Genomic DNA, 25,470 nt, shown 5'->3' with positions numbered 1-25,470 from the left:
CCAGGTTCCAAACGGTGTCTTCTGGCCCCACACCTCCTGTTGAGTTCCCTGTACCCCAGACACACAAGGGTATTTCCCTTTCCCAAATACTCCTCTAGCCTCTGTACATGCTGCTCAACTCACTGCATTTCACACTTGCTTTTAGCTATCTAATCCTGTTGATCTTCAAGGCCCACTTTAGGCAGCAACTCTTCTGGGACCCAGGACACCTTCTCATCCCGACTAGGATAGACCTCTCCTGAGCTTCCACAGCATCCTTCCCTCAAGTGGTCACTGTGGTGACTACAGAGTTGGGGTTGCTTATTTCCCGTCCTGTCCATTTCTGTGGGTGAGTGTTGCCACCCCAAACCCTGGTCCAGTGCAAGGCCAGGCTCTAGCTGTAGAAGTCACAATGTAACTGTGTACAGGAAGAATGGTATAACTGAGCTCAGTGAAACCCACAGTTAGGGTCAATCCTGGGCACAGCTGACCACCCCTGGAGTGGAAACCACATCCAGGAAGCCACTTCAGCAGCTCTGAGGACAAACTTTGCAGGAATAGAGCCCACCTAAAGTGTAGGAGGGGCTGTCCCTCAGTGGGATAAGTCACCAGCATGGGGAGTGGGGAACAGCTGGTGGGCATCTCCTTGGTCCTAAGAGGAGTGTGTGCTGGGTCTGGTGACCAGCACTTCTCCAGGGGCCTCAGGAGGCTTTCCTGAGCAGGGGAAGTGGCTGACCAACAGGTATGTGACAAGGGCCCACATGGCCATAGCTAGCTGGGACAAGGTTCCTGGAGAGCCTTCTGGGCTGGGAGCAGGGACAGCTGCAGCCTTTTAGTGAAGGGCTAAGTACCTGGTGATGACATACTAAACCTACCACCCCCAAACACACAGCTGGGTCCCAAATCCAAAAACAACCCAAATGCTTTAATGTTTATGGCCTGTCTCCAAGGACCAGAGCCTTATTACAAACCTTAACTAGGCTGAGGGCCCAGCTTGCCAGCCTCTAGGCTCAGATGAGCACTGCAAGGAGGTAACCCACAGCAGGCCTGGCTGATGGGGCTCCAGGTCCTCAGTCCACATCTTCAGAGACTTCCAGGACTGAGCTGTCATTCAGCCTGTCCTTTCTAGTCCCTGCAGCTGCTTGGCTTCCAGCAAACACACAACTTTCTTGGGAAAATGCACTGGGTGAGGTTTGGTAGCTCCTGGAAGTCACCAGTGTCAATTTAGGACAGGCCTGGGACCTCTCAGGGGTAAGAACAACAGGCCCAGAACAAGGGTGCCAGTCCCAGGCTGTATCCCCACACCCCTGTAGCATGCTAGGGGAAGGGCAGGCTCCCCCAGGGCTGAGGTTTAGGGCCCAACACCAAACACTGGGGCTGTAGCTGCAGGCATTCCTGTGGGATGACTCTACAAAGTATGGGAGTCATATACACTGTACACTGTATCAAAACAAGATAACCAAGTCCTGTGACACATTAAGACTTCCTGGAGGTTCTGTTTGCCTCAGCCTCAAACTCCAGGCACTGGCTGGGATCTGGGCCCCTGTCCTGTGGAGGAAGCAGACAGCAAACCATAACTGGTGTCAGGCATCACCCTCACAACAACCCTGCGAGGTAGGCTGTGTTGTCCTTTTTTTACAAATGGGTAAATAAGGGCTCGAGAAGTGACTTGCCATATTACACAGCAAGAAACATGGGAGCCAGGGTCTGACCCCAAGTCAGTGGGGCTCTAAAGCCCACACGTCTTTTCTCAGGATGAAACAGAAATCAGTCCTTTCTAATAAGGGACCTCAAGTTATAAGCTCAAGGACTCTCAGCCCAGCTGGAGGTGGAGGGCAGGGTGAGAACCAGAGAAGCTCCAAGGGTTTATCTCCTGGCCTGGGCAGCTGGGCTGGCAGAATGGAGGGGTAGAGAGAGATTACCAGACAGTAGCTAACCAAACAGCACCAGCCACCAATGCTACAGGAGATAGCTCTGGCCACCCAACAGCTGTGGGCAGGGTGAGGGCCGGGCTGCTCCTGAAGCCTTGTGGCCCTAAGTGAGCAATGCCAGGCCACTAAGCCAGGCGGTTTCCAGCAGGCTTTGGCAGTGGGCCCACAGTGTGTGGCTGGGTGGGCTGGCACTGGCATCATGAGCAGGTGAGGCACAGCAGGACCCTCCCCCAGCAGTTGCCTCTGCTTTCTCCGGGCCAGGAGTTGGTAGCTTCCTCCCTGGCTTCCTGGCCTTGGAGATGGGAGACTTCTGAGCCAGAAATAGGCTCTCTGGCTCATCTCTGGCCATGATGGGTTCTGACACAAATCCAGCCTGTGTCAAAGTCACCTGGAAAATGAACACATAGTCATGCTACAGACCCCAACACCCTCATGTCCTATCTCCTGGTCTCCAAAGCCATCTAGACTAGTGGCTCTTCTTTGTCCCAGGCCAGGAGGGTACCAGCAGGGCCAAAGAAATCATGACCCTTCTTCCCTGCATGTGCATGCTGGCCAGACCATTAAGCCAAGCGTGAGTTTCTCCCTAGGTAATGCCAGAGCTCTGTCTGATGACAGCACTGTGCAGAAGCTGTTTGGGTGCAAGGAAAAGAGGAAAGGGGTTTGACAGAGGGCTGGGCTGCACAGAGCGCCACCATTTTCTATCACATTGCTGCCAGAGTAGGAGCCCAAGCTCAGGCAGGGACTGCCTTGAAAGCAATGCCTGGAGGAAAGGGGGTGAAGGGAGCAGCAAATGGCATGGGAGGGGGCTCCTGACCAACAGCACACCTACCTGGGAGAGAAGCTGCCAGGGGAGCCTTGTCTTAAGGACACCACAGAAGGGCAGCACCCCAAAGATGGGGTGGGGAGGATCCAAAGCTCAGGGAAGGAGTGGGGACAGGGACACTAAAATCTAGCTAGCCACAGGAAACTGGACCTGTAATTTTTTCACCAGGCCCCAGACTCTTGCAAGCCCAGTCAGAGCAGGAAGGGACTGTGAAGTGCATGGGCTCCACTATCCAGCAGGCAGCCCAGGAAAAATGAACCTGTCTGTCTCTGGGCCCCAGATAGCCCAACTGTACAGGGAGAAGGTAAGGCTGGGGCAGCCTCTGTGTGATGCTGATCGCCCTGCCCCAAATCTCTCAGAAAAGAATGCTCCCACTAACATTCTTTGTGCCCCATTAGGTGAAATGCCTCAACTTCGTAAGTACTCAGGGGTCAGCAATGCTTATCACCCAGAGGCTAAGCTCCACATCTGCTCCTCATTGCCTCAGCTCCTTCTCCACCCCACCTGGAGTTCTACGGAGACACAGCCCAGATAGAGGCTTGGTGGTGAGAAGACAAGGGAACAAGGAAAGAAAGACAGAGTGGGCCTTGCTGCCAGATCTCCTGAGATAGAAGAGGCAGCAACAGACACCAATGGGCACCATCAACCACACCAAAGGCCTGGAAGAAGTGACATGGCGCACACCATGAGACATGGCAGAAGTCCCCAAGGGTGAGGTGGAGCTACCTGAACTGATCATGCTCCAGAATGTAGAGAGCACACTGGAGAGCAGTGTGCCCAGTGTTAATTGGGAAAAGCAAAGTGCAAAACAAGGTCCCAACTTATTGGGGCAATTCCATGAATACAAACACCTGGGAAGACTGAAAACTGTATATTCAAAAGGCCACAGTATTGGGGGGAAGTGAGACCCCTGCTGGGTTTCAGGAATTAGGTATTGGGTGAGTGGAGATGCTGTTCACTGGGGTAGGAAATGAGCTTAGGAGAAAACTCAGGCGTGTGGCTTGGGAGGAGTTAAGGGTGAGAGAATTATCAGTTACAGAAGTCCAGCATGCAGTCAGTTATTTGGGGCTGGTGCTCAGAAGAGGGGAGGCTGGATGAGACAGATATGGGGAAATGACCTCAGATAACAAACAGGGCCTGGGCAGAGCCCCAGAGCCCAGAAAAGACTGCAGCAAAGACAGAGAAGGCACAGCAGAGGAGTGGGTGGATCCAGGAGGACACAATACCAGGATGGCCAAGAAAGCATTTCCATGTGGACAGAGTAATTGGCATGTTCAAAGGCTTACAGAGGAGGCTATGAAGGCTCTCATTGATGCTGGGGATAAAGAAGGATGGGAGGTCCATAAAGCCCACCCTGGAAGGCTAGCCACCCCCTCTCTGGCCCAGGTTCTAGGGACTCTCTGCCCTTTCCAGAGGCCCAGGAATCCCTCAGCCCCTGCCTGTGAGCACTCACACAGCCCACACACCTATCACTTGCTCACACAGCTCCTGTGGCAACTGGGGGTACCCCATGTTCACTCAGCTGGCGGCGTACACAGTCACGCCACTGCAGGCCCAGCAGGTCAGGGTATATGTCAGGCAGCTGGCGCAGTGCCAGCAACTTCAGCATGCGTGAGGTACAGCCATGCAGGGCTCGCTCCCGCAGTGCCCTCTCCTCTGACAGTGTGGTGGGCCGGAGCTCCACGCGGTGCTCCTGCAGCACGTGGTCCACAGAAGCAGGCGGCAGCCTCGGGAAGAGCTGCTCCTTCACCAGGTGGATGGGCACGAAGATGGCGCCAGCCCGCACCACGTGGGGGAAGGGGCACTGCTGCGTGCACACAAAGCGTTGCAACTGGGACAGCAGCTTGCCCAGCAGCCCCTGCACTGCCTGGCCATCCTGCCATGCTGCCTGGCCCCAAGGCCCAGCCATCTCAAGCCATTCGCGTAGCTTCTCAGGTGGGGAGTGGGCCACTGAGCCCGAGATGGCATCACACAGGGATTCATGCAGTCCTGCAAAGTGTTGCTCTGGGGAATCCACTGTGACAGGGGTAGAAGCTGGAGTTGGAGCCTGGGCTGGAGCAGGTGATGGAGCCAGAGTAGGTGCTGGGGTGGCCACGAATACACCTGGAGAACTGGGCAGTGCCAAATCAAAGCAGGCCATGGGCAAGGGCTGTTTGAGAATCTGTAGTCCAGTGGGCACAGATGTAGGGGTGGGTGCAGGCTGGTCAGAGGAAGGGACTGAGGTGGGCCCAGATGGGACCATAGCTGCAGACAAGGGTGCCGGCCGGAGGATCTTGAATTTTCGGAACATGAAGGCCACAGAGCTGTGGAAGTTGGTCTTTGGGATGGTCTCTGTGGCCATTGGCACCCCAGGCAGCTCCAAGACTGCACTTCCTGCATCTGGCACACCCACAGTTACAGGGAGCTTGGAGTGCACCGCAGGACCAGGGACCTTGATAGGAGGAGCCTCTGCCATGGGTTTCTTCACACTCAAGTCCAGTGCCACTTCCTCCCTAAGTGAGCAATGCACCCTCAAAGGGGCCTCCTGGGTAGACAGGGTTCCCCTGGAGTCTTTGTCATAGCTGTCCTTGGGGACTGGGGCTGGATCAGGCTCAGATGTGGCCTCGGGTGTCTGCACATCCAGATAGTCACGGTAGGGGGCCAGGCTGAAGACATTGTCAATAATGGGCATGGGTGGAGAGCCAGGGGGCAGTGTGCCTTGGTTCTGTAGAAGAGACTGGTGCTCTTGGGCACAGGGTGGGAGTGTTGGTGGGGTGCGGGGAACTGGACTATCTCTGATAACAATGGGTGCCCCGGGGTGCTCGTTGAGCTGGGACTGGAGCTGCTCTTTCCTGCAGCTGGGCAGCCGTATAGTCTTCTCAGCATCCTGCACCGGCTTCTCAACAGGCCTTACAGGCTCTGTGAACGGCTGACTGGCAGGCAAAGGCTGGCATGCTCGCTGGAAGGCACTGGGCTGTGGCACAGCCTGAACACTATTCTGGGAAGGTAGTGTCCCCCTGAGCCCCGGGGATGCTCCACAGACAGAAAGGTCATCCCGTGCATAAGGAAGGCCCAGTGCCTGGGGGGCAAAGTCCAGTGGGCACTGTGGAGTGAGAGGTGGCTCTAGCTTGAGGCCTGGTGAGGGTACTGGGAGGGGGACAGAGGGGTAGGAATAAGTGTCCAGCCCCACTGCGGGCATACAGGGTGTCTGGGCTGTCTGCTGCCTCAGGAAAGGGCTATTGAGCTCACTGGCTGGGTACCCAACTCCCTTGTGGGCTCCCAGAGGCTGTGGTGGGGGTACTGAACTGTAGCTGCTCTGCTTCTCTGGATGGCGACAGGCTGGAGGGCAAGACAGGGCCTGTGGAGGGTGAGGCAGTGCGTAGTGGGAGGACACTGTATCCTGATAGGCTGCCCCCAGGGGCTGAGCCAGCTGGGTCCAAGGACTGGGGGTTCCCTCAGACAATGCCCGCTTGGGGTCCCCAGAGTAAAAACCTGCATACTTGGAGGCTAGGAAGCCTGTGCTGTGGTTGGTCTGATACTTGTCCAGGAATACCTGGCATGAGGAGAAACTCCCTGAGGAGTCCTTGCCAGATCCCCCAACTGGCACCCCATGCAAGAAGGTACCGTCCACGGACTGGCCCTTGCCAGGAGCCAGAGTCAGAGAACAATGGGGGTTGGCTGAGGGTAATAGGGACCCAGTCACCAGTGTCCAGTCAACATCCAGTGACCTCTTCACTGCCCCATCCCCCAGGCAAGTCGAGAGTCCATAACACAGAGGGCTGCGATAGATAGGTTTGGGTGCTGCCAGTGGTGGGCCTGAGTAGGAATGAGCCTGGGGACTAAAGGGCAGGAGGTCAACAGGGCCAGAGTCCTGCACCTTCTCAGAGTTTCCTGCTGATGGGTGATAGACCAGGCAGCTGGTGAACAGGCTGTCTTCCCGAAGTGGGGGTCTTGCTACACTGGTAGGATACAAAGGTGGATATGGGGTCCAGGATGCCAACCGCTCAGACCCTGTTTTGGGAGCCCCCCCCATGGGGCAGAAGTAGGCACTCTTGTAGTTGCACGGGTCCTGGTAAGCAGCAGAGGGGCCCAAACTGTGCCCGGGTCCAGAGTTGGCCTCTAGACGGGGCAGCTTGCCGTACATCACAGGCCCCAGGGTGTCCAGTGGCCGTTTCTCTGCCATCACTGTGAAAACGCTTCAAGCCCTCCGGGGCTCCAGCTACTCAACTGCTGACCTGGGAGAGAGAGGGAGAGAGACATGGGCCATCAGAAGAACAGGCTAAAGGCAAGTAATAGAGGGCTGCTGCTCTCACTGGCTCACTGCCACACCTAAGAACTTGACACTTAGTAGATGTGCAATAAAGACTCTATGAATTAATGAATGCATGAGCTATATAATGCAGAGGTTCGAAACTTTATATTTTAAGCTGCAGAACCCTTTGTTAATGAATTCTTGTGCAGCAGCCCTACACATACTCCACCACCTCCACTCCAGGAGCCCCTCTGTTTCACTTTCCTCCACATGGCTCCCAAGAGACCTTCCTTGGGCTTTCAGACTGCAGGGCACACAGTCTGAGGAGGATCACTTTGTAGGCTACTCCCTTCCCTCATATACAGATAAGGAGGCCTATTCAATCCCATGTAACTGATGAAAGAGATAGGATGAGAGACAGGCTTCTGACCTCCCATGACAAGATCTTATTCCAAGATCCCACAGTGATCTCAAGATGCCCACTGCAGCCAAGATATAGAATTGTCTACAAATTCAGATTTCCTGTGACACTCTCTATATCTGTTTCAGGAGAGGGCTATATATGCAAAGCAGTCCCCACACACCGAAGGGGCTGGGAACAAAGAACAAGGCAGACAAGGACAGCTTGTCGGTTAATGAGTTTAAAAGGGAGCTTATGTAGAGAAACGCAGTCCTGGACAGCAGCAAGACAAAATGGATCCCCACCCCATCCACCCTCCCACCCCCAGACCATGTGCTTATATCTCCTAAGCAGTGAGAATATGTGAATAATCAAAGGGATCAGGTGCCGGGAGGCTCTGGTGCCAGAGCAAGTCAAGAAACAGATAATATTGAGGGTTTCTCACCCTGGAGAGAGAGAACTACTGAAAATCCTATGATCAGCCAGAGCTGTGTGTACATATTCCACAGCTGACCTGGGGAAAGTTGAGGGGGTCAAGGGTCCAGGTTCACAGAAGTCAAGAGGGCAAATTACCTTTAAGATGTAGTCACTTATGCTCCACACAAGATCTGACCTGCCAGTCTTATAAAAAATGGCAAAGCTAGGCCTGGAACCCAGGTCCCTAGGCCCAGAGCAACACAGATACTGGGCTTGGTTCTGGAGGGTGGCCCCCAGGAGAGGTGGCCAGGTGCATCACTTTGCATAAGCCACACCCCTCCCACCCTAGCCCCACCAAGGCTGTCCTGCAGATGGTGCTGTGGCATCAGCAGGAAGGTCCCAAAATTGTAGGGGAGGAAAGCCTGTGTCCATCCCAGTCCTTAAGCTACAGTTGGCTGTTCCAAGTCACATGGTGACAGCACAGCACCAGGACAAGCAGGTAGGGAGGTGAGAGGAAGTGAATATCCACAGGGAGCCTCCAGGGGCCACAGAGTGATAGTTAGCAATTACCTCCATTGTACTGATGTTAAAACTGTGCCAGAGAAAGACTAAGGCCTTGAAGCAAAGCCAAGCAAAGACTGGGACCCAGGCCCAAAGAGGCCAAGTGTGGGTTTCTTCAAGGTGGTCATGAGGTCAGTCTGCTAGGACCACATTGACCTGCCTCTATCTCCTCTGGTGCCCTGTTCCCTGAAACCCTCAGCTGGCATAGAAAAAATGAATCAGCTCAATCTTGCTATGATTAGGCCACGAGCCAGGTGTCACAGGTTTCCATCACCAACAAGCTAAGAACAGCACCCTGTCCCAGACCTCTCCTCCCTTCTGGCTTGTAGCCAATGACAGCCACAGGCTCAGAGTTAGACCAGCATATTTTGGGGACAGGAAAACCCAAAGGTAGTATGGGGGAAAGTACCCATTCCCATTCCCAGGGTAACTGCACCAAGGAAGCCAAGTGGGAGTCTCAGAAAGTTGGTTTATCTCCTGGCCAGAAATTGACACCTCCAGAGAAGGCAGAACGGGGCATCAGGACCACAGTTTCAACAGCAGTGGCCTATACTAGGGACCTCCATCCTATGGGAACATAGCTTTGCATGATAGAGTTGTGTATGGTTGTGGGGTTCTGAACCTCCCCCTCTGCCCTCATGAGCTCTGGAGTTAATTAAGTGCTGGCTCTGTCTCACCCTCCCCACATGCTCCTTGGGGCCTCCTCCATACTCAGTCCCAGTCCCAGGAGTCCTTCTTTCCTGGGCTCTGCCCACTGTGTGCTCTTTGCCCCAGAGACTTCCTGAGATTCCCCTCAGGGACCCAGCCAAGAGATGTGAAGCCACCCCGGGGACCCTCAGGAGTCTTTAGGAGAGAGGGGTCTCCAGGGAGCCATCAGAGGACTATGAAGAGTATAGGGATGACCCTACCTCCTGCGAGCAGAAGATGGAGAGCCCAGGATATACTCTCTCAAGTGAGGTCGTTCTCCACTCAAGAGAGTAGCCTCCTTCCATGACACACACATACTGAGGAAGCAAGCAATTGCTTGGAGAAAGGTGGGACCCCAGGGAGCAGGGTCACATCACCCTTTGGGCCATCACACTGTTTGCTGGCTGAGGCTGAAGTTGGGCTGGGAGGCACGTCAGCCAAGGCCCAGAGCAGGGTCTAGAAGAGCCCACCAGTGCCATCCGGGGCCCTAAGCAGCAGGGCAGGCAAACAGCTCCGTGGCCCAATTCCCTCTCCCACCTCTAGGGGTTCCCTGGATGGAGGATGGGAAAGACCAGGAAGAAAGGAGTGATCCTGCCCAGCTGTGGCCAGTGTCTGGCCTTTCTCAAAGGACTGAATAGGGCCTCCTCCCCTGTTCTCACACTTCCTCCAGCTGAGGTTCTGGGACCCTGCTATGCCCAGAACCCAACCTGGGCAGCCCAGGCTGCAGTGGAGGGAGAAGGGTTGCGGGATTGGCCTCCACCAGCTTTCCTCTACCTGCCCTGCCCAGACTCTGGTGCCTGGAGCCCTCAGCGGACCTGGCTTTGTGGCTTCCGGGTGTTTCCATGCACTGGGGCGCACGTGTACCCCAGCAGGCTGATATACAGGCTGCCACCACGCATACAAACCCGTGCCAGCAAGTATGTGCATGGCCCACCTCTGTACACACGCCCCACAGAACTGCTCTCCCCTCGCTCGGGCCCCGGCACACGTGTGCACGCAGGCTCCCCGCATCCAGCCCCACAGACCAAAACCCAAAGACTGGCGGGACATCCGGAACAGGGGGCGGCCCGGCAACAGAATCCGGGGAGCCACCGCCTCAGGATGATCCCGCCAGTCTGGGCTGCGGCCAAAGGGTGAGTCAAGCCGTAGCGAGGAAACCACAGGGCCATCCTGTCCCAGCAGGGCGCGTCCATAGCCTCGGGACGCCCGCCGCCCCCCCCCGCCCCCCAGCTCCGCCTGGCCGGTCCCTAAGAGCCAGGCCCCACGGGAGGCCCGAGGGATCCGCCCGCCCTCCTTCTGGCCAGCCCCGCGCCCGGGCCGCGCAGCCGGTCGGCTGGGGGCCGGCGGCAGCTAGGAGCCACACCACCTTAGCTCAGGCCGGGAGATCCATTCCCGGGCGGGCCGGTAGGGGCGCCCTGAGGCGGCGCCACCCACCCCTTCTCCACGCGCCCACAGCAAACTCGGCCCAAGTTTCCGCGCCGGCCCAGCGGGTGAGCTCCTACCTGCAGGGCGTCAGGCGGCCGCTGCAGCAGCTCCGGGCCGCAGCCGCATCCTCCAGCGCCGCCGAGGCAGTGGGTTCTTGTCCCGCTGGGCCCTGCGCGGGAACTCGCGGGGCGCTCGGAGCCTGGAGCCAACCTCCTCGCGGCCGTTTGCGCCGCCGCCGGGCGCCGTCTGTGGTCCCGGGAGGGGCGGGCTGGGGGCGGAGCGGAGGCGGGGCGGCCAGCGCAGTCAGGGCAGAGCCAGCCGTGCTTCTCGCAGCCCGCATTTCCCTGGGCCCAGGGTTCGGAGGACCTGCGTGGGCCAGTCCTCCTAGGACCCTGCCGCAAGCGCTGTGTACTGTTTGTACCCGACGTACTCTGCAAACCAGTGCTGGTCGCGCCCATCACACGCCTTCATTCAGCCACTCCATTAGACCATTCATTCATTGTCACTTCCTAGGTACTTGGCCTATGTGCATGCCACCTAATCTTGTTGAGCTTCAGTTTCCTTATTTTAGTAAAAGGAAATTATATCATAGTGGTAGTGTTGTAAGGCTTAGAAGAGGTTGTATTAAAATATCTGGCACACAGTAGGTCCTCTGGCTCCCTTGGCCAGTACTAGTGACATTAGGGGCATGGAGAAGGGCTCCTTAGTCTCAGTGCAGCCAGTGAGGACAAATTCCAGACAGATGTATCTCAACTCCTGTTAGAGCACCACACCTGGTTGAGGAAGGGATGATTTTCCTATCCCTGTAGTGAGCCAGGAATGAGTGAGCCAGTTACTGGGTGGAGGTGGGGGAGGTTGTTGCTAAATAAGCCTGAATGGGTACCTCTGAATGTTTTTGGCAAATCTCCCTCAATAAGATAGGCCTGCGCATGTGTAGCCTGGGAGGTGAGATGGGGTGAGCATTCCCAGCCAGAATGGTATGTTGCTAAGAGAAGGGCTGGAGGGGTAGAAGAGCTGTCCCCATTTGCCCAACTCTCTGGCCTCCTGATTTGTGATGAGAAACCCCTTGGTGCTGCTACCTTCTCTGAAGAAATCTGGTTAGTTCCTGGGCTGCCCAAGAACTGGGCACAGGTGTGTGAAGTGGGGGAGAGGGGTATGGGTGGACATGCCAAAGGTATGTTCATGGGGCAGGTATGTGCAAAGGTGACTTCATGGGGCAAAACCATCCAGGCTGCATGCTTAGATCTAAAAGGTCAGGGCTGCCTGAGTCAGAAGGCAGCACAGGCCTGAGGCCCCAGGTTCCAAGAGTCAGGAAGCTGCTGGAGCAGCTGGAGCTAAGGAGGAGGTGCTGGACACTACAGGTAGGAAAAAGAAGAGGAGTAGAGGTCATCTGGGAGGAGGGGAGAGTATATCACCTAGTTGAGAGCTGGAGGGTCCTTAGAAATAGTCTGGAGAAATCTGGGGAACAGAGACTCAGAGACAGTTGGGGCTTTCCAAAGGTCACACAACAGGCTGGGGATCTTCCTGCTGTCACACCTTAGCATCAGGAAAACACATCTGTGTGCTGACAACTAGGGGTCATGTCCAACTCTCAGGTCACAGGCTGTTCTTCCCTATCCTTGCTCCTCACCAACTCTGCCTTCCCCTCCCCCTCATCCAGCATACCATCCCTTTGCCCTGCTATTTGGGGGATGGAAAGAGGGCAGTGTCTCAACTCTTAGGGTCGACTACTCTCAGGTTTTGTGCTCAGGTGGCCTCGTATTCTCTCCAATCTCTCTGAGCCTGAGTGAGACCCACCGAGGCCAGGATGAGCCACTGAGTCTTGTCTTAATTCAGGGATACTCACAAAGGCAGCAGCTCACTTAATCAGTGTCTTGTCCATTCCTTTTCTGCATCACTTAAACATGTTGGAATATAAAGAGAGAACACAGGGTGGGGGATGTGGCAGTCACTTTGTAACTCTGAGCCTCAGCTTCCTAATCTGCAAAATGGGAACCATGAGATCTGCCTCATAGGTCAAGATGAGAGTCAAACAAAATAAGTGTGTGAAATTGCTTATAAACTGTAAAAAGCTCTGTATAGTGTCAGCTGACTGTCAGATCCTGAAGACCCTGACCTTGCCCTTTTCTACTCCACGGGTCATGTGCAGAACCTATGGAGAGAGGTGGCTATCGAGCCTTTGTTGGATGAAGGGAGGTGATCAATACAATGGGGCTGTTTTGGGAGCTCCCACGTGTTTATTAGGCTGTGGTCTTGCAGAGGAGAAATGGTATTGGGGTTGGAAGGAATAATCTGTCCTTATGTGGACTTCCTGGGCAGAGTTAACAAAGAAAAGTAGCATAGAAGAGCCTGGAAAGGAGGTTTCACAATCACTCCCCCCCAACACACATACACATATACACACAAACACAGCACACCCAGGTATGCACAGGCTCCACAGGTATACACTCTTCACCCACCCCACCCCAGACACAGATTACTGCTGGCTCCCTGGGAAGGCAAGGTAAAAAGTTAGCTCCTCAAACCTCAGCTCGTTAATGTGGCCATGCCTGCTATTTACAAAACTCTTTCCTTCCTTGGAGGAGCTCCTCTTCACCCCAGAGAAAGGAGATATGGCTCTGGTAGGCACCCTATAGATAGAGAAACAGAGAAGTGTGGCACCTTTCCCTGAGACACACAGCAATGCTTTCCCCATTCCTTTCAGACCTAGCCGTAGACATTGCCTCCTCCATGAAGGCGTCCTGGACTGCCATTATAGCATTCTCTGCCCTCTCTATTCCTCATCCCTCCCTTACTCCCATCCAACAGAGTTGGTGGGTGGGCAAGACAAGGAGCTCCTACTTGGAGCATGGCCCTGTGTCAGTCACTTGATAAATATTATGTCAATTAATTCTTACAGAAAACATATGAGGCAGGAGTTTGAATACATGCAAACTGAGGTTTGACCTACTGAATTGTGTGACCTTAGGCAAGCCCCTTGACCTCACGTCTCAGTTTGCTGCTCAACTGGGAATAATTAGAACATGTCCCAGGGCTTGTGTGGATCCAATGAGTTCACAGCTTTCTTTATAGTAGGCCCTCAACCAGTGGTAGCTCTAGAGGAGGAGTGGTGAAGCAGCCAGCCCCATAACCAAGAAATGGAGGAGCTTGGATTTCCCCCCAAACCCTCCTAAGAAAAGGCTCAGGCAAAGCTGTTGGTCCAGAATCCTCTGCTATCTCAGCATGCAGAGCCTGAGAATTGAGCTGTACCAGTAGCCAGTAGCCTGGGTTCAGAGCCTGGGTTGGATAGGACCTGGGGGTGGGACAGGGTCATGGGATCTGATCAGAGTGAGGTGAGCTACTTCCAACGCTGTGCTGGCAAACCAGAGCTTCCTTCTGCAGGGAAGGCCAGAGACACAGTAAACCTGTTGCCTTGCCATGGTAAGCAGGGAGTGGGGAGCCCCACCCCACCTCCAGAGGAAATCAGTCTCTCAGAGGGGGATCCCAAATACAGAGAAAGGCAGATGGGCCTCTCTGGAGAACTGTGACTATCAGCCTACTGGCTACAAAAAAGAAAAAAGCCCATACAATAGTTTGAGGACCTTACTACAAGGAAGGGGGAGCTCTCTGATTAATTAACAGCCAGTGAAGGTTGACTGTCCTTCCCATCTTTCCTCCCACCAAATAATGACCCTCCAGGCTTTGTGGTGGCAGTGAGAGGGACCCAGGTGCTGTTTCCTAGTGCAGTGAGAGAGGCAGGTGGAAAACAGCTCAGTGCACTCCACTGTGATGTGTGCTTGTGTGGGAATGGGGCTGCTGCAGAAGCCTGAGGAATAGGGGCTGGGCCTTGAGTGAGAAGTTCTCTCACTCTGGCTGTGCCCGAGCTCAGCCACTGGGGTGTCTGGCTTGGTACTGGAAGTGAAACTGGAACCAATAGTGTCCATGTGGCCTGTCACTACCAGAGTCAATAAGTAGAAACAAGGTTGAAGCTTTGAGGTGCTTTATTCAGATGCCAGCAATCCAAGAGAGCGGCAGGTAAATACCCTGAAACACTGCTCTAACATCTGTCTCAAGGCAGCCGTTATATAGAGTTAGAGGGTGGGAGAGAATCTAAAACTACGTGAGTTCTCAGGGTCTGTTTTCTATCATTGTCCTCATAAAGATTAGCCCTCAGAATTTTGTCTCCCTTCAGGCAGGGCCTGACCTTGATTTGCTCTCAAAATGTATCTTCTTTCTGAGTGGTGGACCCATCTGGACTCCAAGGCCGCTTATCTTTATGACTCTGTTTTTCTTCTTACAACACGTCCTCCACAGTTTCCCAGGGTCTGTAAGAAAAATCTCTTATCTATAGTTAGTATAATGAATAGCTATTAATCAACTGTGATTCTGTTCTTATAGCATGCCCTTCCCCTATCAGAAGCAGTGGGAAACATTCCCTCCGGAGAGGTCTTTCCAATGCCCATAACTGACTCTGTTGGCTCCCTAGTGCCCCACTCTGGCTTCTGCTTGCTTCCCTATTGCCACTGCAATCCCCAGAGCCAGCCAAAGTGCCTTGCTGGGTTATACCTCCATGCTTTGGGATATGCTGTCCCTCAGCTTGGATGCTTGTCCAGCTCTTTACTAGCTTCTGTTGGCCTTCAAGACTCAGCTTAGGCCCCTTCCTCCAGAAAACCTCCCAGAGCTCCAGGCTGTTTTTAGTCACCTCTTTTGAGGCATCATGACATTCTGAACTCATCTCCATGCTGAAATTGCCTGGTTATAAGCCTGGCTCCCTACTAGACTGTGGAGGGACCTCCTCCAGGGCAGAACCTGGGTCTGCCTGTGCCCTGGGACTCCAGTGCCCCACACAGGGCTGAGTCAGGCCATGGCTATGGAGTGCAGGGTGCATGGTGAAATAGGACTCTGCACATCTGAAAGGGAACAAAGGCAGAAAACCCTCCCCAGGCCTTGTGATGAGGACCTGAAAGGAGCCTCTGTTTCCCAAAGCTCCCCTTCAAGCTGTGCACTCACCCTCTCAGCCTCTCAGGACCCATAGCACCAAAACTCAGACCAGCAACAGCCTGCTGCCAGCCCCCATTTCAACATGGGAAAACTGAGGCATAGTAAGGCACAGCCACATATCCAGGTTCTGGGCCAAGCTGACCTAGAACCCAGGACTCCTAAAGGCCTGTTTAGCCTGTACACAGGCTTTCTTTTTTTTTTCTTTTCCCTTTCTTTCTTTCTTTCTTTCTTTCTTTCTTTCTTTCTTTCTTTCTTTCTTTCTTTCTTTCTTTCTTTCTTCCTTCCTTCCTTCCTTCCTTCCTTCCTTCCTTCCTTCCTTCCTTCCTTCCTTCCTTCCTTTCCTTCCTTCCTTCCTTCCTTCCTTCCTTCCTTCCTTCCTTCCTTCCTTCCTTCCTTCCTTCCTTCCTTCTTTCTCTCTCTCTCTCTCTCTCTCTCTCTCTTTCTTTTTTTTTTAGAGAGAAAGGAAGAGAGAGAGAAAGATTGATTTGTTGCTCCACTTATTTATGCATTCATTGGTTGCTTCTTGTATGTGCCCTGACTGGGGACCAAACCCACAACCTTGGCATATTGGGACAATGCTCTAACCAACTGAGCTACCTGACCAGGGCCAGCTTCCTTCTTGTCCTGACACTGCCTGTCCCTTCCCATCCCACCTCCTAGGCCTAGGATGGAAAAACACCTGGCTGAGCTCCACCGGCATGCCTCATGCTGCCTGCAAACCCATCCTTAGGGGTCCCCAGCCTGGGCTGGAGGTGTGAGGAGAAGAGGAAGAGGAGCCCCTATGCAAAGGGGAGAGGCTGATGCATTTCCCCCTCAGTGTTGCAGCAGGTTGCTCCCCACTACTCCTAGCCTGGACTTCTGCCAGCCTCCCTAATCACCTCCTTTCCTTTCCCCATCCAGGGCCCCTCTCTGGGGATCTCCTCCCCCAGCCTCTGTGCCCTGGGCCAGCAACATAGCTATTCCCAGGACAGTGATTTGGGCCTGTGCAGACTGTACCCACACTGACTCCTGCTCAGTGCCTACCTTGCTTCAGCTAGCCTCCATTTTGGCCTCTGTTAGGAATCATCTTCCTCTAGTTCCCCAGTTCAAAGGTCTTGAGGGGCTGCTAATCAGCTCCTCCTGGCCCTATCCAAGCCCCTTCACCAAATACTGGAGCACTCTCCCCTCCTATCATGGAAAGATGGGGTGGAATGTCCATAGAAGCCTTCCTAAGGCTGGTTGGGTCGTGGGATCTGTGCCAGGTGGTTGGTGCTGGCCCCTTGTTAGCACCCCACTGGGATCTCCAACACTTAGGGCTGATTACTAGGCAATGGCATCAGAGGGCTCAGCTCTGGCTTGGGGCTGGCACAGCAGCTGCTGATGAGGGGGAGGCATGCAGCCAGGCCAGCTGAGGCCAGGGTCATGATAGGGAGGCCTCATCCTCCCAGGAGGTGTTCGGGTGGCTGCCTCAGCTCTGCAGCTTCAGATATTCCTTGTCATTATCTCAGCTTAGACTTACAGTCTTGCTCTAGGAAAGGGTCTCCAGGGTCTTCCATACAAACACCCACACTCAGAGCCCTCAGGTTTCTGGGAGGCTGAGTGAGAGCAGAGAGGGACACTTTTTCCTCTTAAGGGGTTGGGGCTGTGGCTCTGATGCCTTACTGACCACCACCCTGTGGCCTAAGATGCAGACCGTGAGGAGTCAGATTTCCAGCGTGTAGGGCTTAGGCTTTGGGTATAAATCCTGCTCTGCCTTTCAATGGCTGTGTGGCCCTGGACATGCTGATCCCCTGTCAGGGCCTGGCTTGCCTTACCTATAGAACGGGGGTGATGAGACCTGTCCTGTAAGGCAGTGTGCAGTATAGAAAGTGCTTGGTAAATAGAAAAACAAATTTAAAAAAAAAGAAAAATATAAAAATTACAAAATAAAATAAAAAAGAAAGAAAGAAAAAGAAAAAGTGTTTGGTGCGGCACCTGGCACAGGCCCCCTCTCCACACCTGTCACTTGCTTCCTCCAAGTCGGGCTGTGTATTCAGTCCCAAGCTTCCCTGATTGTAAGGGGACATGATTACATACTTTACAGTGCTGACAGCCCACACACGGGCCACCTAGCATTGCCAGGTGACCCAGGAAGTGCCATTTTCATGTCCAAGAATAGCCTTGTGCCCCAACCCTGCACCTTGTCCCCCATCCCTGCTGACTTGATTTTTTAAAATTTAACACTCATAGCCTTTACCATGTACCAGGCACTGTTTTCAATACTTTACAAATATTAATGTGTTTAATTTATTCAATCCATTTAATGGATTAAGCCACTTAATCTATTTATTTTATTTATCTATTTAATGGATTAAATAAAGGAATGCTGAGGTAGACCCAGGGAGCTGTGGTGGGACAGGTGCCCAGGCACAGCTCTCTTCCATGCTGGGGTGGCCTCAGCTGTGCTGTCGGGTTGGATACCAGTCCTGCCTCCTGCCACAAAACCAGCCTGGGCTGGTGTAATCATGGGAAGGTCAGAGTTTTGGGAAGAACAGTGATGGCTAATTAAAACTTCTGTTCAGGGAGGCCCTCTTGGGGCCTAGATTGCCTCAGTTAGTTCCTTTAGGGAGAGCCTCTAATTGGACCTCTGGGCCCTAGTAATGATGCAAGCTCACCAGGCAGAGGATAACAGGCAAGGAGGGAGGGAAGAGGAGGAAGGAAACAGGTTGGCAAAAAAATAATGATACCCCCCCCTCTCATTGTGAGGGTAGTGACTTGGGAGTCCCCAGATTGTCACTTAATTGCTGTGTAACTTTGGATTAGTTCCTTGGCTTCTCTGAGCCTCCATTTCCTCATTGAAAAGTGGAGATAATAAAAACTCCAGCCCTGGAGGGTTGCTATGAAAAGGTATACATGAAAGTACCTAGCACGATGCCTGGCTCAGAAGTAGGGATTCATAAAATTGGAGCAATTATTATCATGTTGTTAAGCCAGTGTTACTATCAAAGGTCTTTCATACCTGAGCTCATCTAGTTCTGAGAGCATCCTGGGAAGGAGGAGAGTGGGGACAAGCATTTGGCTGAGGGAGGTGTTTAGCCTCCCAGCTTTCTCTCCTGATGACCTGCGTCTGGATCCTGGGCCCCAAGAGCCATGTGGAGGAGCAGGAATAGGGGCTGTGGGTCCTCCTATTGGAAGTCGTCAGGAAGAAGGTCATGGAGCAGCCTGGGATGCAGATGGAACCAGAGCCTGCAGTGTAGAGAGGACCTAACTAGTCAGAAAGGAACAGAGATTCTTGGTGGGGGTGGGGGAGACGACAGTCAAAATAAAGGCCTGGAGACCAGAGGGAGTGCAGAGTGAGTTCAGAAGCCACAGGCAGCCAATAGGGCTAGAATTGGGGTGGGTCAGTGTGCTTGACAGCCACCCCTCTACATTGATGAGGCCTGGGGTCTTGCCCTAGGTGACGAAGTCCCCCCTAGCTACAGAGTGGGCTGTGAAGAGGGGAATAGAATGAGGGAAGAGGGTGGTACCTGTTTCTTTCTGGTTGCAGCAAAGTAGAACTCACTAACTCTCCTGACCTCTGTCTGAGGGTCAGTCTCATCCCCCACCTGTGATGCCTCTATCATCACAGAGCACAAGCCTATCTCCCTGGGCTTTCCAGCCCCTTTGGGAGCCACACAGGCCTGCTCTCAGAGGGACAGGGTCCAGGCCAAGGTCCTGACTACAGATGGCATGGGGTGAGCCCCAGACACCTCCAAGATGACCCAGCTTAGTGACATCACCCCTGTTTTCACAGGCTGCCTCCAGCGGCACCCAACCCATGTTTGTCTAGGCTGCAGCCGGCCTGGAGGCCCCCGAATAGGACAGTGGGGCTCCTCCCTCCTCGGTACTCCCTCAGAGTAGAACATTCTGCCTCCCAAGCACTCAACGAGTCCTTCCAACAAATGCAGACTCAGAACACAAGTCCTTTCAGGCCAGGGCCAAGGCGTGGAGGAGACCCGGATGCTTTTATTAGTTAAGAATGCTTCCTTTATTACATAAAGCCAATACAGCTACTTTTAAGTTCAATAGTTTGTATGTCTCTATATTGTTGAAAGTGTTATGCCTGTGATGTTAAAGACAATCACTTCCAAGTGTTATCAGGTAGCAGTTTTCTTTGGGTGTCATCATTTGTCATACCTGTTCCCCATTTCACATACAGTTGGCAAGTAGCTCTAGTTCTTCAAGGCCCCGGAGTAAACATATACCTAATGTTCTTCCATACCTTATTGTACCAGAAGCAACAAAGTTCTGAAGGAGAAACAAATATCTCACAGGTGTCCCAGTTTATCAGTATACTGTTTTATCATTTTCATTAATAAAGTGTATTACAATGGAACCCTAATTATAATTGGTTGTTACAAGATTGCACATTCTCCTGAGGACACATCATGAATTCTTAAGATGCAAGGTCACTCTCAGAACAACCTCCCATGTTTGAAATAGTGCTTGAAATAGGGCTTTGCAAGATCAGCACTGATTATAAACGTACACAGTTCTGAGACAGTCTTCACTACACATCTGGTAGAATTAAAAGACTGCTTGACTTAATCTTACTGTAGTTAGTATATTAGTGTTATTACATGGTGTGAGAATTGTTTTTCATTGTTCAGTTTAGCTCAAGAGAGAATAAAGAATTTGGGCAAAAATTATAACCAGACAAACATGAAATGAAAAATAAAAATAAAAACACTTCCTCGGGGCTGCTGGTTCCCTGGAACTCCATGATAAAAAACCACCAACAGAATTTTACCCAAAGGCAGAAAGAGTCATTATTATACATACATCACAAAAATCCCAGTCTTAGCCCTGGCTGAGTAGCTCAAGTTGTTTTGAGTGTTGTTCCCATATGCCAAGGTTGTGGGTTCAATCCCTGGTCAGGGCACATACAGGGGTCAACCAATGAATGCATAAATAAGTGTCACAACAAATCAATGTCTCCCTCTCATCTCCCCCCCTTCCTCTCTCCCATCTTCTCTCTCTAAAATCATAAATAAAAATTATTTAAAAATTATAACCACATTATGACCAGTTCCCTAAGCGAAAGAAACAAAGTACTTGCTGAGGTTAACAAAGATACAGTAATTCTCTTCATATGACCTTGACTGTTATGTGAATTGCATTATTTAAAATCATGAGCTTAGGAGAAACAAGGTAGCAGCGTAGGTAACCGCTGTACCTTCCGCCTCCCACAACCACATCAAAATTACAACTAAAATACAGAACCACTATCACTCAGAACCTCCTGAAATCCGGCTGAACAGAAGCCCTGCAACCAGGGAGCTGAAGAAGCACCCAGACGGGTAGGAGGGGCGGAGACGCGGGCGGATCGGGGCTGAATCCCGGAGACTCCGCCGGAGTCCCAGACCCGATGCCACGGTTTAAACCCGGGAGGGACATCTCGGGGGTGGAGGTTTCCAGAAGGAGTGAGAGGTCCCAGCCCCACATTGGGTCCCCTAGCACAGGGCTCCAGGGCTGGGAAGAGAAGTCCCCACAACTCTGGGCTATGAAACCAGTGGGGACTGTCTCTGAGGGTCGCAAGGCTGCAGGAGCCCCAGGCTTTCCTCTTAAAGGGCCCACGCACAGCCCACGCACGGACTTACTCAGACGCGTTCCCTCTGAGCCCTAGCACTGGGCAACAGCTTAAAAGGAACCTGGGACACTTGGGGAGGAACCAACCTGCTTAAAATCTGGATGAGAGGGGAAGGTGCAGCTTTCTCTCAGACAGAGGAGATGGCAGAGGCCATTGCTCCTTTGGCGAGCCCTCCCCCCACAGAGCCGGCAGGCAGGCACCATATTTGAATCTCCGGCACCTGACTCACACCTTTGGCCCCGCCCTGGTGATTCCCAGAGACCCCGCCCCGCCCCGCCCTACTTTCTGGCTCATCCAATCCATTTCCAGTGGCTTTTCTATCCAAGTGGCCTTTCGAGCCTTATGCTTAGGACTTTCCTAAAATCTCTCAAACAAGCAGTAGTGTGCCCCATATGACTTGATAAGTGGCCCCAGGCCTGGCACTAGGGGCAGCCTGCATTGGTTCATAGCTTGGCCTCTCCTGGACACCTCCAAGCCCAGCACAAGTAGCAGCCAACTACGGTTTGCTGTGTAGCTCATGCTAGGTCGCCCTGGGCAAGGCACTGGCAGAGGCTGACTTTGCACCTCCCAGGAGGCCCCAGAGACAGTGCACGTGGTGGTCAGACTCGACCACACTGGATTACAGCCCTACCACATCCACGAGTGACACACTCAAGGGGCGCACTTGGTGAACACCAAAGCTCCACTGAAGTAAATACTGCTCCATAGGGGTGTCTCCAGTACAGCAGCTCTTTGGCTGTAGTTGCAGCTGGTCCTCACAGCCAGCTGGTCTGGAAGTCGATTCCTCCCAGTGATGCCAACAGCAACCAAGGCTCAACTACAACAGGACAGAGCACACAGCCCACACAGGGGAGCACCTAGAAGGCCCAGCTCAGGTGACTGGGGAGGTTGAGCTACTGGACCCTACAGGACACCTACTACACAAAACCACTCTACAAATTCCAGGAGACATAGCAGCTCTACCTAATACATAGAAACAAACACCTGGGAGCAGCCAAAATGTGGAGGCAAAGAAACATGTCACAAAGGAAAGAACAGAAGAAATCTCCAGAAAAGAAACTAAATGAAATAGAACCAAGCAAGCTACTAGACATAGAGTTCAGAATTATGGTTATAAGGATGCTCAAGGGTATTGGTAAGATTATTACGAAAACAACTGAGACCATCAATGACTTAATAAAATACCTATCAGAAATGAAGTCTACACGAACTGAAATGAAGAATAATTTACAGGGAATCAACAGTAGAGGACGCTGAGAATCAAATCAGCAACTTGGAACAAGAGGAAACAAAAAACACCCAACCAGAAGAGCAAAAAGAAATAAGAATCCAGAAATAAGAAGATAGTATAAGGAGTCTCTGGGACAACTTCAAGAGGCCCCAATATTCGTATTATTGGGATGCCAGAAGGAGAGGAAAGAGAGCAAGAAATTGAAAACTTATTTGAAAAAATAATGACAGAAAACTTCCCCTACCTGGGGAAAGAAAGAGACTTACAAGTCCAGGAAGCACAGAGAGTCCCAAACAAGAGGAACCCAAAGAGGCCACAACAAGATACATCATAATTAAATTCCAAAGGTTAAAGACAAAGAGAGAATCTTAAAAGCAGCAAGAGAAAAGCAGTTAGTTACCTACAAGGGAGCACACATACGACTGTCAGCTGATTTCTCAACAGAAACTTTGCAGGCCAGAAGGAAGTGGCAAGAAATATTCAGAGTGATGAAAAACAAGAACCTACAACCAAGATTGCTCTACCCAGCAAAGCTATCATTTAGAATTGAAGGTCAGATAAAGAGCTTCACAGATAAGAAAAAGCTAAAGGAGTTCATCACCACCAGTACTACATGAAATGTTGAAGGGTCTTCTTTAAGAATAAGCTAATGGCCCAGCCAGGTGTGGCTCAGGGGCTGAGCATCGACCTAGGATCCAGGAGATCAAGGTTTGATTCCCGGTTGGGGCACATGCCTGGGTTGCGGGCTCAATCTCTGGTCCGGGCCTGTTGGGGGCGTGCAGGAGGCAGCCAATCAATGACTCTCTCATCATTGATGTTTCTATCTCTCTCTCCCTTCCTCTCTCTGAAATCAATAAAGACAAAAAAAAAAAAAGGATAAGCTAATGAACAAAAGAATCTGATGAACTAAATAGATCCAGAAACATTGATGCATGCAGCAGATGATCATATTTCAGAGGGACGAGGGAAGGGGGTGGAGGGTGGGAAGAGATTAACCAAAGAAGTTATAGGCATATATGCATAACCCATGGACACAGACAATAATGGGGTCAAGGCCTGGGGAGGGGGTGCGAGTGAGGTGGAGAGGGTCAATTAGGGGGGGATGGGACACCTGTAATACTTTCAACAATAAAGATAAATTAAAAAAAAAAAATCATGACCTTAGCAAAAATCTTTACAAGCCAGCTCATCAAAATAGGCATTTAGTCAATAAGAATTTAATTTCACACCAATAAAACTTTAGATTTTAGATTTATTTAGGGCTGTTTGCACATGTTTATAGAATATTTAGTTTACTCTAACACATGACAAGATAGCTCCCCCTCAGTGAGACTCTGGCCTAAACATATTTGCTTTACTTATATAGCAAGAGGATAACATTAAACATGGAAGCTTTTGATTTGTGGCACTGAACAGTGACCGACACAGGGCATCCTTCAAAGGCTACAATTAAGGACCCACCTAATTTTTCTGCAGTACAAGTCTGATTGAGGTCTTCTGGCCCTTTTGCTTGATATTTGTGTTTTATGCTTGAATTTATTTATTTTACGATTTTTTTAAATTGATTTTTATTTTTTAAAATATATCTTTATTGATTTCAGAGAGAGGAAGGGAGAGGGAGAGAGAGAGAGAAACATCACTGATGAGAGAGTCATTGTTCGGCTGCCTCCTGCACACCCCCGACTGGGGTTTGAGCCCGCAAACTGGGCATGTGCCCTGACCGGGAATCGAACCACAATCTCCTGGATCCTAGGTCGATGCGCAACCGCTGAGCCACACCTGGCTGGGCTTTAAATTGATTGTTAGGGAGAGGGGAAAGAAAAACATTGATGTGAGATCAAAACATCTATCAGCTGCCTCCTGCACGCCCCCTACTGGGAATGGAGCCCCAGAATCCAACGGGCAACCTTTCAGTGCACATGACACACCAAACCAACTGAACCACACTGGCCAGAGGCTGAAATTTCTTTTTGATTGCATCCTTAGAGCTTGCATAGATCATTTTACTTTTCAGAGGTGCTAGCTCTGGTGCCCACAGAGAAAACATCAACTCCTCTTTTCTGGATTCCTGAGTTTCAAAGCTTGCATCATATAAAGCACAGTAACAGTCTTTCTCAGGAAGCATTCCCACAAAAGGCTTGCAAGGATCGGTGGTTATGGTTACACCAAAATCTCATTGCCTTCTTCTACAATGATGTACTTTTTTTCTGCACTGAGACAAAATGACAGCCTTCTTTTTCTTGATTTCTTCTGATGTGGAACACTTCCTAACTTTAATGTCATAAAATATGGGACATATTTCATCAGCAGCTTGCACTCCTGAGGTTATCTTCGCTGTAGGGATGGCAAGGATGTAGGGGAGGGAGTTGGCTGGCCTGGCCTCCTCACAGCAGCAGGACCCAGCCACTGAGCGAGAAAGCACTCTTGGTGCAAACCTACCAGGGGACAGGAGGCAGGCAAATGCCTCTGGGCCCAGACAGGACTTCACATATCATGCGCTGCCCCCCACCCCCATGTTTGCATTTTAAGGCAGATGATCAGCCCTAGTAAATCAACCATTCATGAGCAAACACTGCCTGCTTTGGATGTGGGCCTTGGCCTCCCTTCTTACCCTCTGCCAGCAGCCCCCTCCCCTGATGCAGTCATATCTCCTGTCAACCAGGCCCTCTGTAACTCATTTGGCTCCAGTTAGCTCAGTAATTAGCACCTCATCAAGCCTGTCTGCCTTTGCACAGCTCCCCTGGGAAGGGGTTTCAGGAAGTCTCCATGACCTCATGGCCTAGAACTAGGGCAAGTTCAGGCAGGCCAAAGGGCCAGGCTGCAAGGGCCCCCATACCCACAGGTGCCCCCAAGCATTCACTGATATATGTTTCCCAGCACTGGGCAGTGGTGTCAAGTGAAGAACCCCTCAGGGACTGGGAGGCAGAGGAGCCCCACTCAGGACAGGGCTTCTCCCAGCAATTCCTAGGACCCTGTATCAGCACCCACACACACCTCCTCAGCAGCTCTGCTTATTTGAGGATCCCTGGCTGGCTAGGATATCAGGGGCATGGGCAGGGCAGGGGGAATGGTAGGAGGACAGCAAAGTCCCCAAGGTCCCTTAGGGAAGGAGGCAAAACCAGTTGGGGTCAGATCAGGGAACTGAGAGGAGAGTGGGGATGGGGGTGGCCTGTGGGTAGTTGGGGCAGAGAAGGCCTCCTGCAAAAGAGGCAAGATGC

The 25,470-nt window shown here is 52.0% G+C and overlaps 1 protein-coding gene and 1 pseudogene across 2 annotated transcripts; both read right to left on the bottom strand.

Annotated features, from left to right (window-relative positions):
* Positions 1-883: 883 nt before the first annotated feature.
* LOC308568527 (uncharacterized protein C15orf39) lies at positions 884-10,693 on the bottom strand. Its single transcript, XM_081161547.1, has 3 exons — positions 10,532-10,693; positions 4,200-6,947; positions 884-2,298 (listed from the first exon to the last, which is right to left on the bottom strand). Exon 2 carries the CDS (start codon positions 6,893-6,895, stop codon positions 4,211-4,213), a length of 2,685 nt encoding a protein of 894 aa, XP_081017673.1. The 5' UTR covers positions 6,896-6,947; positions 10,532-10,693; the 3' UTR covers positions 884-2,298; positions 4,200-4,210.
* On the bottom strand, positions 10,542-24,898 carry LOC308568626 (destrin-like; annotated as a pseudogene). Its single transcript has 4 exons — positions 24,864-24,898; positions 24,181-24,687; positions 23,662-23,781; positions 10,542-10,722 (listed from the first exon to the last, which is right to left on the bottom strand). The product of its transcript is annotated as a destrin-like (transcript).
* Between the last annotated feature and the right edge of the window lie 572 nt (positions 24,899-25,470).

The sequence above is a fragment of the Miniopterus schreibersii genome (assembly GCF_964146895.1).
Source record: "Miniopterus schreibersii genome assembly, chromosome: 1".
Classification (NCBI taxonomy): domain Eukaryota; kingdom Metazoa; phylum Chordata; class Mammalia; order Chiroptera; family Miniopteridae; genus Miniopterus; species Miniopterus schreibersii.
Note: the sequence above shows the minus strand (reverse complement) of the source record. Positions and strands in the feature narration are given on the sequence as shown.

Coding starts and splice junctions, on each gene's coding strand:
- LOC308568527 (XM_081161547.1), bottom strand. CDS start 6,895: ATGGCAGAGAAACGGCCACTGGACACCCTGGGGCCTGTGATGTACGGC.